The sequence below is a fragment of the Corythoichthys intestinalis genome, chromosome 13, assembly GCF_030265065.1.
Source record: "Corythoichthys intestinalis isolate RoL2023-P3 chromosome 13, ASM3026506v1, whole genome shotgun sequence".
NCBI classification, from domain to species: Eukaryota; Metazoa; Chordata; class Actinopteri; order Syngnathiformes; family Syngnathidae; genus Corythoichthys; species Corythoichthys intestinalis.
Genome location: NC_080407.1, coordinates 11461192 through 11475066, shown reverse-complemented (window position 1 = coordinate 11475066; position 13875 = coordinate 11461192). Strand labels below are relative to the sequence as shown.

The 13875-nt window shown below is 40.9% G+C and overlaps 1 protein-coding gene across 1 annotated transcript in view; it reads left to right on the top strand.

Moving 5' to 3' along the window:
* Positions 1–13875, top strand: part of snd1 (staphylococcal nuclease and tudor domain containing 1) — a 317379-nt gene that overhangs the window by 25677 nt on the left and 277827 nt on the right. The window contains exon 10 of the mRNA XM_057854783.1: positions 4765–4869. Coding sequence (XP_057710766.1) covers positions 4765–4869 — 105 coding nt within the window. The remainder of the gene's footprint in view (positions 1–4764; positions 4870–13875) is intronic.

The following is a 13875-nucleotide window of genomic DNA, read 5'->3' as shown; positions in this document are numbered from 1 at the left end:
AAGGCAGAGAAACCGAATGGACAAAGGTGTTCATTAGACCGCGCCTTTCATTGGCTTAGCAGCCACTACTAACAGTCATGGTTGCCCAACTTCCCATCATGCATTTGGGCGGAGCAAGAGATGATCTTTTTCTTAACACGCTTAATTGAACACAACACAGAACATATTGTATACCATTAGCAGCCACTACTAACAGTCATGGTTGCCCAACTTCCCATCATGCATTTGGGCGGAGCAAGAGACAATATTTTCTTAACACACCTAATTGAACACAACGCAGAACATACTGTCTACCATTTGCTGCCACCACAGACAGTCATGGTTGCCCAACTTCCCATAGCAAAAAACAGAAAAATATGGCAGATTTTAGAGATGGTTTGAATTGCGATTAATTTTTAAGCTGTGATGAACTCGATTAAAATTTTTTAATCATTTGACAGCCCTAATCATTCACATATATATATATATATATATATATATATATGTATATATATATGTATATATATATGTATATATATGTATATATGTGTATATATATATATATATATTACTCATTCATTGTCCATGCCGCTTTTCCTCACCAGGGTCACGGAGGTGCCGGAACCTATCCCAGCAACCAGTTGCCAGCCAATCATTATAATATATATATATATATATATATATATATATATATATACAGTGGGGAGAACAAGTATTTGATACACTGCCAATGGGTTTTCCTATTGTGAGTGTATCAAATACTTGTTCTCCCCACTGTGTGTGTGTGATATATATATATATATATATATATACACACACACACACTTTTATTTTACTTTGGTGGGGGGGGTGAGAAAATATGTCTTGTATATATCTTTTTCCAATCCTTAATCTGAAAAAATGCATTGAACACACACACAAAAAAAATACTTGTGTGTGTGTGGGGGGGGGTTCTATGTAAATGCACATATCTATTTCAAGCATACATCTTTTATAATGCATAAAAACATGGAACAAATACATGTTACAATTAGATTATTGCACAATGAACATAAAATCAGAGTTGTGCGTAATGTAAACACCAAGAATAAAGCTGTTGGAACACGAGGGGCAAATAAAAAGGACACCGGGATACACACGTACAGTAGATGTCCCTCTTAGCCAATTGGATGCTAGGCAATAGCCAATGGTGGAGCAGCTATACATACAGTGGTATGGAAAAGTATCTGAACTTTTTGGAATTTGTCACATTTCTGCTTAAAATCACCAACAAATGTGATCTGATCTTTGTCAAAATCACACAGATGAAAATACAGTGTCTGCTTTAACTAAAACCACCCAAACATTTATATGTTTTCATATTTTAACTAAGGTTGGCATGCAAACAACGACAGAAGGGGGGGGGGGGGGGGGGAGTGAACCTTTGCTTCAAGGAGACTTAAAGAGCAATTGCAACCAATTTTTACCAAACAATTTAAGTCGGGTGTGCGCCCAATCACTGATGAGTGGTTTAAAGCTTCCCTGCCCACTATAAAACACACACCTGGTAAGAAATGTCTTGATTAGAAGCATTGTCTGATTTGTGTCATGGCTCGGTCAAAAGATCTGTCTGAAGACCTGCAATCAAGGATTGTTGATTTGTATAAAGGTGGGAAAGGATACAACAGAGAAGTTGTCTACAAATGGAGAGAGTTTGGCACTGTTGCTTCTCTTCCAAGGAGTGGCCGTCCATCAAAGATGACGCCAAGAGTTCAGCGCAGAATACTCGGAGAGGTAGAAAAGGAACCTTAGAGGTTCAGTTTCAGACTTACAGAAATCACTGGCGCAGTCCAATATCTCTGTGCACACATCGACCATATATGTAGAATTATGGCCAAGAATGGTGTTCATGGGAGGAATCCATGGACAAAGCCACTGCTGTCTTAAAAAAAAAAAAAAAAAAAAAAAAAAAAAAAAACATTGTTGCTCGTTTAATGTTCACAAAAAAGCACTTGGACACTTGACAGAAGTTTTGGCAAAATATTTTGTGGACTGATGAAACCAAATTTAAATTGTTTGGGAGTAACACACAGCGTTATGTGAACTCATACCCACCGTTAAGCATGATGGAAGGAGCATCATGATTTGGGGCTGTTTTGCTACTTCAGGGCCTGGTCAACTTGCAATCATTAATGGAAGACTGAATTCAAAAGTTTACCAGGATGTTTTGCAGGAAAACCTGAGGTTATCTTTCAGACAGTTGAAGCTAAAAAGAGGAAAGATGCTGCAACAAGAAGTACACATACTGGAGTGGCCAAGTCAAAGTACAGACTTGAACCCCATTCATTCTGTGGCATGACCTAAAGACAACAGTTTTGTCGAGAAGAATGGGCCAATACGTGTCCTGATCGATGTGCCAGACTGATGTGCAGCCACAAAAAATGTCTGGTTGAAGTTATTGCTGCCAAAGGAGTGGGGGGTGGGGATCAGATCAAATTTGATAGTGATTTTGTGCAGAAATGTGAGAAATTCCAAAAGGTTCAGATACTTATTCATACCAATGTATGTTGCGTTCATTCACCTCTAGCAGCTGCGAATATTAGCCATACTGTATTTTTCCTTTTCGTATTCGGAAATTTCTATAGTAATTAGAGGCAATATTTTCTCATTGAGACCTGTCTTAACCAGAAAATTCTGTATGTAGAGAGGTTTTTAAGTTGAGGTACGACTCTATTTTTGGGTGCCGCCTCCATGTCTTTAGTGGGCTAGCCCCAATCTTACCATGCTTGGGGGAGGCCTGTGGTAATGTTTTATTTATTTAAATAAACCCCACAATTTTTACACCCCACTTCATTGATATTCATGACTTTAAATGATGACTTTTCATCTCTGGAGATTTGCATAATTTTCCCCGGCAGACGTGTCTGACTCAAGTTACTTGGTCGCCAGGCGCCCGAGTCCCCGCACGGCACGTTATGTTAATGCAGCGTGCTGGTAGTAAGATAATGATATTTTTGACCAATGTAGCCGACCCGCCTGCTTGCCAAGTGTAACAATGGAGTTGATTTGTATTTTAATTAAGTGTTGAGTAGTGTGTAATGCTATGGAGTTAGCTTCTGAAGCTAAGTCTAGGTGTTCTTTAAAAAAAGGAAAAACTTATTAAGCTACAGGTAGTCCCCGGGTTACGAGTTCCCGTTCCTACGCTGGCGACGTAACCCGAATTTTCGCGATAGTAGGAAGTAACCCTTTAAGTACCCTTAAATACCACCTAAATCTCAAAATAACAATCTAAAAACATGCTTTATACGTCATATTAATAAAACAAAACAAAAAAATAAGATTCTGAACTTACCATCAGTGCTAATAGATCGTGAAAAAGGTACACTGAGTATGCTGGGTTGTTCACAAGTGGAGACACAAGAGTTCTTGTTTGACTGATGTTTACTGTAGTTTTACTTTTAAACTACAAACACAACGTAGAACTCTGTAGCGTGCGAGTGAACAAACGGATAAGTCGATGTGACTTATGAAGCTTATTTAGAGCTTTATTTCAGCAACTTCGACGAGGTCGAGCTGAATATGCTACACCGTTGCTTGCTGCACGGACTCTACTTCCTTGGTTGGGTGTGCGCTCACTGCAATTAAACGTATAAATTTTAAATTTTTATTTAACTTGTGAAAATTATTATTAACAATATAGTACCAAGTAGGGGTGGGAACCTCTTGGTACCTCACGATACGATTTGCGATACGAAGCTCACAATAACGATGATCTCAAAGTATGGCAATACAACAATTATCGATTTATTGTTCAGGAAAACATTCTACAAATCTAATACAGAAAAACAAGCTATCTTCATCCTTCACTAGTAGACGTCCAATCCATTTGAGCTGGGAGGGTGGCCGTGAATGAACCCCGCCCATTTCAAATGGGCTCCTCCCCCTTCTATGGCCTTCAGTGACAGCCAATGCCAGGCAACGGGGTCATTTTGGGCCATTTCAGATCATTACCTGTTGATTTTCAGTCATTTCCCGTTGATTTTGAGGCAATTTTTGGGTCACTTCCTTTTGATTTTGGGACATTTCATGGCTCAATTCCTCTTGATTTTGGGTTACAGAGCAGGAAGTGACCCGGGAATGAATAGGCAGCGACTCAAACTCAACAAGAAGTGACCTGTAAATGCCCCAAAATGAACAAAAAGTGACCTGTAAATGCCCCGAAAATCGGAACACGAGACTTCGAATGCTCCTTTTTTAAATGAATGAACGTTCATTCGCCCTTCCTGGTCTTAATAGATTGGGTGTTGAGCGCCGTCAATGGCAACCATTGTGTTAAGATTTGGGGACCAACTTGTTTGTTCCTTATTTATTTATTTATTATTTTCAAATTAACACCCTTTTAAAACGATATCTTGATTCTTCGCATGAGCTTATCGATAACCTTTTTGGGATGCAAAGTATCACGATATATCACCATTTCGATATTTTGTCACACTCTTAGTCCCAAGAATTGTTCAGTGACGACTGGAAAACAAAAACAATGCATGCAAAAAAAAAAAACAAACAAAAAAAAAACATTTTCAATTAATCTTAGTGTATGAGCCATCCTGTCTACTTGTATTTACTATTCTCTAAGCCATTTGAAATGTGTTAAATCATTCCCCTACTATTGACGGTTATGGTCATCCAAAATGCATAATGTCACGTCTTTTAAACTTTGGCACCTTGGTGATACCCCCCCTTAAAATCCCTTTCATATCACTGTCTTGGCTTTATTTTAACGTTTACATTATGTGCTTTTTACAGGTAATGCAGGTACTTAATGCTGACGCTATGGTGGTCAAGGGCAACTCAGGAGAGTACAAAACCATCCACTTGTCCAGCATTCGGCCTCCCAGGATCGAGGGCGAGGTACGGGAAAACACACACAAGCTGTATGCTAGCAAACAAACATGAGCATTTCTTGTATGTCAAAGAAACAAGCAAGAGAAAAATAAGCTTATTTGTGGGTGTTATGTGCATCTCAACAACCTTGTCAAAATGACCGTGGGAATGCTCCGTGACCACTCGGTGGCACCCCCCAGGACGCTGCTGGCACACGCCCAGTGTTTGCAGCATTGCAGAGAGCGAGGCGAAGCGCAAGATTAAAACTACACACACGCACTTTACACACACTGCTTGGTTACCTCGCATGGCAACCTTCTCTGTCGTATCCAAGCTCCTCTGGCTCAAAGGGGAGAGAAAAAAAAGAAACATTAAATGCGTCAATAAAAAGGCCAGCAAAGAATATTGAAATGTCTCCTGCCAATAATAACGATAGCGTGGGCTTATTTGTTGTTTGTCGAGTCCTTGTTTGCAAATGAGAGCCCTTTTCTGTGAGTCACCACATTGCATCTCATAATACACAACTAACAAGACCTTTGTTTTGATGATGCATTGCACAGTGGAACCTCCAAACGTGACACTAAAAACTCATACAATTCTGGAAGGAGTGAAATATAATCTCATGGGACAAAATGACAGATTATTAACTTCCTGTTTAGAGGTTTAATTGTCAAGTTGGTGTCCTCTCTTCTTTGTCAAAATTAAAAAAAAAAAAAAAAAAAAGTTCAGGTGCAAATGTTTGATTTTGCTTTATAAGGGTGGCGATGCTTTAAAAAAAATACATATATACTGTGTATATATCTTTTTTTCACTGGCATCCTGCAGTCTGAGCTTTATAAGCGAGGACCACCCGCTCGCCATCCAGTTGGCTAGGCTTGTCGTCGCCATGGCAGCAGTGCGGAGATGTGATGCCTCAATAGCCTTCAGATGTCGAGAACAAATTGACAAGAACATGCCTTTGACTGATTTTGAAATATGTCCCAAATATATCTGTGATTCTGTTCCCAAATGTGACCAAGACACCAGCTCAAAGCGCAGTCCACTCGCACAAGTCAACACATTTTTGGCCCGTTAGCCTCCGCGCTGACGGACGATTGCCCGCGGGGTGTAGTTGAGCGAGAGGTCGCAGCAGGTGCGTTTTTCAGCCGGTTGCCACCACTCGACACGTTTTGACACCGCGTTGGCCGTTGCCAGTGAGCTGGCGCTAGAAGACAAAACTGAAACTTGAGACACACTGTTTGAGTCACGACTGCAATTCTGGTGAATTGCAGCAGGAATTTCATCGACAGTGGTATGAAAAAGTATCTGAACCTTTTGGAATTTTTCATATTTCTGCATAAAATCCACATCAAATGTGATTTGATCTTTCTCAAAATCACACAGATGTAAAAACAGTGTCTGCTTTAACTAAAACCACCCAAACATTAATAGGTTTTCATATTAATGATGATGGCATTCAAACAATGACGGGGGGGGGGGTGTAAGTGAACCCTTTGCTTAAGGCGACTGAGGGGCCGTGTACATGGTGACTCTGAGAATACAAAAAATTAAAAATGTGCATTTACCGTAATTTCCCGAATATAACGCGCACTTTTTCCCCCAAAATCAACTTGTAAAATCATGGTGCGCATTATAAACGGGTACATGGATGGAGACAGAAATATATAAATATATACAGTGCCTTGCAAAAGTATTCGGCCCCCTTGAATCTTGCAACCTTTCGCCACATTTCAGGCTTCAAACATAAAGATATGAAATTTAATTTTTTTGTCAAGAATCAACAACAAGTGGGACACAATCGTGAAGTGGAACAACATTGGATAATTTAAACTTTTTTAACAAATAAAAAACTGAAAAGTGGGGCGTGCAATATTATTCGGCCCCTTTACTTTCAGTGCAGCAAACTCACTCCAGAAGTTCAGTGAGGATCTCTGAGTGATCCAATGTTGTCCTAAATGACCGATGATGATAAATAGAATCCACCTGTGTGTAATCAAGTCTCTGTATTAATGCACCTGCTCAGTGATAGTCTCAGGGTTCTGTTTAAAGTGCAGAGAGCATTATGAAAACCAAAGAACACACCAGGCAGGTCCGAGATACTGTTGTGGAGAAGTTTAAAGCCGGATTTGGATACAAAAAGATTTCCCGAGCTTTAAACATCTCAAGGAGCACTGTGCTAGCCATCATATTGAAATGGAAGGAGCATCAGACCACTGCAAATCTACCAAGACCCGGCCGTCCTTCCAAACTTTCTTCTCAAACATGGAGAAAACTGATTAGAGATGCAGCCAAGAGGCCCATGATCACTCTGGATGAACTGCAGAGATCTACAGCTGAGGTGGGAGAGTCTGTCCATAGGACAACAATCAGTCGTACACTGCACAAATCTGGCCTTTATGGGAGAGTGGCAAGAAGAAAGCCATTTCTCAAAGATATCCATAAAAAGTCTCGTTTAAAGTTTGCCACAAGCCACCTGGGAGACACACCAAACATGTGGAAGAAGGTGCTCTGGTCAGATGAAACCAAAATTGAACTTATTGGCCACAATGCAAAACGATATGTTTGGCGTAAAAGCAACACAGCTCATCACCCTGAACACACCATCCCCACTGTCAAACATGGTGGTGGCAGCATCATGGTTTGGGCCTGCTTTTCTTCAGCAGGGACAGGGAAGATGGTTAAAATTGACGGGAAGATGGATGCAGCCAAATACAGGAACATTCTGGAAGAAAACCTGTTGGTATCTGCACAAGACCTGAGACTGGGACGGAGATTTATCTTCCAACAGGACAATGATCCAAAACATAAAGCCAAATCTACAATGGAATGGTTCAAAAATAAACGTATCCAGGTGTTAGAATGGCCAAGTCAAAGTCCAGACCTGAATCCAATGGAGAATCTGTGGAAAGAGCTGAAGACTGCTGTTCACAAACACTCTCCAGCCAACCTCACTGAGCTCGAGCTGTTTTGCAAGGAAGAATGGGCAAGAATGTCAGTCTCTCGATGTGCAAAACTGATAGAAACATACCCCAAGCGACTTGCAGCTGTAATTGGAGCAAAAGGTGGCGCTACAGAGTATTAACGCAAGGGGGCCGAATAATATTGCACGCCCCACTTTTCAGTTTTTTATTTGTTAAAAAAGTTTAAATTATGTAATACATTTTGTTCCACTTCACGATTGTGTCCCACTTGTTGTTGATTCTTGACAAAAAAATTAAAATTTTATATCTTTATGTTTGAAGCCTGAAATGTGGCGAAAGGTTGCAAGGTTCAAGGGGGCCGCATACTTTTGCAAGGCACTGTATATATAAACCGATTTTTTAAAATTGACACGGCCACATTGTGTTGAAGAAACGTATGCCGACGTCACCATTTTGTTTCGGTAATACTTCACTCTGATCGGCCGAATGATTTCGTCTGTGTTAAATTCAGCTTTTTTTCACTCTTCCTAAAGCACAGAATTTAGTTTCTTCAGCTCATTTGAGTCAACGTTTATTGCAGCTCCGCAACTTGGACCATAACAAACGTGACAAAACAGACTTCCTGTGTCTGTCAACTATATCTGTCCCTCGGGAAACTCAAACCCAAATAACAATAGTTCCCATTGTTACTGTCGTGTCGACAGCGATGAGCTCTCTCGGACTTCCGACTTACGTTCTCACTTTCATTTTACCGTATCAATCCATGAAAGAAACATTTACCGTATTTTTCGGACTACAAGTCGCTCCTGAGTATAAGTCGATCCAGCCATAAAATGCCCAACGAAGAGAAAAAAAACATATACAAGTCGCACCGGAGTATAAGTCGAATTATTGGGGGAAATTTAGTTGATAAAATCCAACACATAGAACAGACATGTCATCTTGAAAGGCGATTTAATATAAAAATACAATAGAGAACAACATGCTAAATAAATGTACAGTGTACAGTGTATGAACAACGAAATGTGAATATACTACGTTCTACGTTAAGGCTCGGTCGTGGCTATACAGCGAACTCCCAAAAGACAATGCTGGACGTCCGTATAATTTGCTGAATCAATTTGGTCCTCGATAGAAAACAGGTTCGCATCAACGTAAATAAATGATAATTAGGTACTATTAGTAATAAGTAACAGGTTAGCATGCATTCGCTATCATTAGCACATCGTTCAAACAACCACACAACTGGCTCTAAGTGTCCGATCGCGGGTGGAAAACACACAGCAACAACAGAAAAGATGATACACGCAGGCGTTGCCTCTGTAGAGATGATTTAAAAGCATAAACAATGAAAGTAGGTTCGCATCCGTCTATTCTCTCTAGCTAACTCGCCCACACTCACTCACTCACTCAGAGCTACGTAGCTGTCCGTCTTCTTCTGGCGTGTCACGTAAACAAGTGCGAGAGCGCCCTCACGTGGGCGTGAAAGCGCCACAAACTAAATGCATCCATTTCAAGATAAAAAAGTCAATAATACACTGCCAAAGGCAGAACGCGAACGTGGCCATAGCTGTAAAGAGTTATTCAGATAACTATAGCATAAGAACATGCTAACACCTTTACAAAACCATCAGTGTCACTGCAAAACACCAAAATAATATGTGAAATTATATCATAATGTGTTAATAATTACACACATAAGTCGCTCCTGAGTATAAGTCGCACCCCCAGCCAAAATATGAAAAAAACCGCTTATAGTCCGAAAAATACGGTATTCATCATGATGAAACGAGCAAGTTATACAGCAGCCTTTAAAAGAAAAGTCACATCTGTTTTGTTTTTTCCAAGATTCTGGTAAGTTGGAGAAGTTATCAAATCATATCATTACCGTAAATATTGTCAGTATATGGTAATGTTTTGAACTACCAATATTCTATGCTTGTGCTGTGTTTCACCAGTCAGTAAAATGACATATATGTATCTGTAAATGAGCTCTGTTTTCTTGTATTCTTCTATTTATTGGTGCTAAAATTAGGGTGCGCGTTATAAACGGGTAAATTTTCCCTAGATTTTACAAGTAAATTTGGGGTGCACATTATACACGGGTGCGCCTCATATTCGGGAAATTACGGTATATGGTTCTGTGTCCATTCGAACAATGTTGCAATTCCGCATGAAAACAATGTAGTATTCATGCAAGGCCGTAGGGGGCAGTGCAGATTTACAAGGCGACAGCCAATGATGCGCTTTGACCCCAACAAGCTCTTCAGCCCCGAAGACAACATACCCGCCCTCGCTTAGCAATGGCATTTTTGTTTTGCTCCAAAAGGCACAAAAATGGAAACAGTCAACATATTTAAATCAAAAATATTTTAAAAACAGTAAATTAGAAACCGACAATCCGCCATTTGTTGTTTTTAATGTTTAATAGCACCGCCGTGCACGCCCAATCTGACATGTGCGAGTGCTTACGTCATCGAAGCGGAGGGGGTTTCCATTCATATGAATGCGCTGCGACCCCCCGAATCGAATAGTTCCACTTTGGAGGCAGGATTCTGAGATTTGTGTATTTGCCTTCCGTCTTCGCCGAGACCATATAAACGCGAGGCCATTCCGCTACTCAGTCATTGCGTCTTCCTGTCACCATGTAAACTGCCCCTTAAAGAGCAATTGAAACCACTTTTTACCAAACAATTTAAGTCAGGTGTGTGTCCAATCACTAATGAGAGGTTTAAAGCTGCCCTGCCCACTATAAAACACACACCTGGTAAGAATAGTCTTGATGAGAAGCATTGTCTGACGTGCATCATGGCTTGATCAAAAGAGCTGTCTGAAGACCTGCAATCAAGGATTGTTGATTTGTATAAATCTGGGGAAGGATACAAAACAATCTCTAAAAGCCTGGATGTTCATCAATCGACAGTCAGAGAAGTTGTCCACAAATGGAGAGAGTTTGGCACTGTTGCTTCTCTCCCAAGGAGTGGCTTTCCACCAAAGATGACGCCAAGAGTTCAGCGCAGAATACTCGGAGAGGTAAAAAAAAGAACCCTAGAGTGTCTGCTAATGACTTACAGAAATCACTGGCACAGTCAAATATCTCCGTGCACATATCAACTACCGTAATTTCCGGACTACAAGCCGCTACTTTTTTCCCTCATTTTGGGTCCTGCGGCGTGTGCAATGATGCGGCCAATTTGTGTATTTTTCTGACGGCCGCCAGGGACGCTCGAGCATGGAATGTGGGAGTGAGACACGCGGAATATATGTGTGGAGGAAGACGCTAGTTTGCACTATTACCGGTAGTTTAACTTTGTGCGTTGTGCATCCGCCTTTGTGCACGAGTAGAATTGGCATACCTGCATCATGGAAAATGCTCGAAGAAATTAAATTGGCCGTCCGAGTTGTATGGGAAGCTTTGATGACGAGCGGCGAGAGATCGTTTGCCAAGACTCGCCAAATGCAAAGAGCAGCTTTTGCACAGGTTTGGCAGGGGAGCCTGGCAGCGTGAAGCGCTGTGAAAGAGTCCGCCATCACCAACGGGTTTCGAAGGAGCCATTCTGCTGCGTGACGAGGACAGGGACGGGCAAGAAGTGAATTTGCCTCATTATGGGAGACATTGAAGGCGACAGCGAAGGAGAGACTGAGTTATGGAGATACCATACTGAGTAGGTGCGTGGCGAAGTGCATCTGAGCATCTTCATATCCGACACTGAGGGTGAAGACTTCCATGGTTTGAATGCACAGGAGGAAGATGAAGCTTGCTAACAAAGACTTTTATGTTTTTATTAACCAGCACAATTAGTGCTGCACCGCCATGCTGATGCTATGTAACTTCCGTGCCGCTGCTATATAACTGCCGTGTTTGCCGGCGCTGTTTGGAACGAAAAGTTAAGGTGTTTTATTAAAATTTTGAAAACTGTATATTTCTTTGTCAATGTCTCTTGTTACTAAGTGGGCACACGCGGCTTATAGGCAGGAGAGGCTTATGTATGTACAAAATGGTTTTTCCTTTAAAAATGTACTGGGTGAGGCTTGTAATCAGGTGCGCCCAATAGTCCAGAAATTACGGTATATGTAAAACTATGTAAAAGTTGCTCATTTAATGTTCGCAAAAAGGCCACTAACCCACTGCTGTCTTAAAAAAATATTGCTCGTTTAATGTTCGCAAAAAGGAACATGGACACGCCACAGATGTTTTGGCAAAATATTTTGTAGACTGATGAAACCAAAGTCGAATTGTTTGGGAGTAAAAAGACGTAATGTGGGGAAGAAAAATGGAACAGCATACCTACATCAACACCTCATCCCCACCGTGAAGCATGGTGAAGGGAGCATCATGATTTGGGGCTGTTTTGCTACCTCAGGGCCTGGACAACTTGCAGTCATTAATGGAAGAATGAATTCAAAAGTTTATCAGGATGTTTTGCAGGAAAACCCGAGGCAGTCTTTCAGACAGTTGAAGCTAAAAAGAGGATGGATGCTCCAACAAGACAATGATCCAAAACAGAAGTAAACTGCAGAATGGTTTCAGAAGAACAAAATACACGTTCTGTAGTGGCCAAGTCAAAGTTCAGACTTGAACCCCGTTGAGATGCCGTGGCATGACCTAAAGACAGCGATTCATGCAAGACATCCCAGGAATCTGACTGAACTATAGCAGTTTTGTAGAAAAAAAATGGGCCAAGATTAGTCCTGATCGATGTGTCAGACTTCAGCTACAGGAAGCGTCTGGTTGAAGTTATTGCTGCCAAATGGGGGGCCACAAAAAAAATGTGATGGTTCACTTATTTTTCCCCCTTCTGTCATTGTTTGCATACTATCCTCATTAAAATATGAAAACCTAGAAATGTTTGGGTGGTTTTAGTTAAAGCGAACACTGTATTTTCATTAATGTGATTTTGACAAAGATCCTATCACATTTGATGGGGATTTTATGCAGAAATGTGAGAAATTCCAAAAGTTTCAAATACTTTTTCATACCACTGCATCCATGAGAAAATTTATTCAATGCCTGGATAAGACGATATAGAAACTAATCATTCAGATGGCATTGTTATTAATCCTAAAATTTTTAAAATTGAATTGAATCGAATCCACTGACCACTTACACATATTTGAATGTTTTTGGAAAACACACACAGCTGTGGTGGAATGGAATGAAATGCCCTTCCAGACCAGATTTTTGAACCCATTATATATGCATATAAGTATGCTTAAAATTTGGTGGGGACAGTTTGAGCATGTTATGTCCCTACCATCCCTATGCAAACCTATGCCCTTGCTTGAAATATCAGTCAAAAAGCTCCAAATCACCTGGCGATCTAGAGAGTTTTAGTTTTGTGTGATTTTCCTGTTCCGCTCTTGTCCTTGTGATTTAAAAAAAACAAACAAACTGTTTTCAACTGTAATATTTTTTTTTTGTCAGATCTTTTTGTGAACTTCTGAGCATTCCTCAAGCAAGGTTGTGTGATGTGTGTACTTTTAACGGGGTTAGCGAGGCCAAACGCTATGTTAGCCGTGCACTGATGAAGTGTGACAGCCCCTCCGACCTCGCCTTTTAAAGCACCCCCTCACTCCCCGCAACCACCACCTTCTCCTCCTGTGATGATTATTGTAATTCTTATGAGACTAACTTAGCCACACCAGTCATGTTTCCTTGGACCGTTACTGCAATAGCGCAATTGGGAGATTTCCCTGCCTCCCTCCTTCTTCACTCTTTTGTCTTTTTCCTCTTTTTATTTTGTTGTATTTTTGCTTGTAGCAGCAGAGTTAAAAAAAAAAAAAAGTGAAGAGGGACATCAGTGCCACAGAAGTGACTCATTGTTTGCTCCTGCCCACTCGCTTGCATGCAGCTTTTTGTACCCATGAGCTTTTTAAGTAGGGTTAAGGATGTAGTGCATCATCGTACAGAGCTGACACTCAACCCACTTTCCAAAGCTTCAGTATTCTCCCTAAACACACCAGTCAGAATCTCCCCGCGAGAGGTAACGAATGTAGTGTCAGCTTCTGGATAAGAAACCAAGTTGCCACGAAACCAATTTCACCAGTGTTGTTTAGTTCTATTTTTGCCCCAAAAGTACTTCGTTTCCTCTCGCCACACTACCCTCCCTTG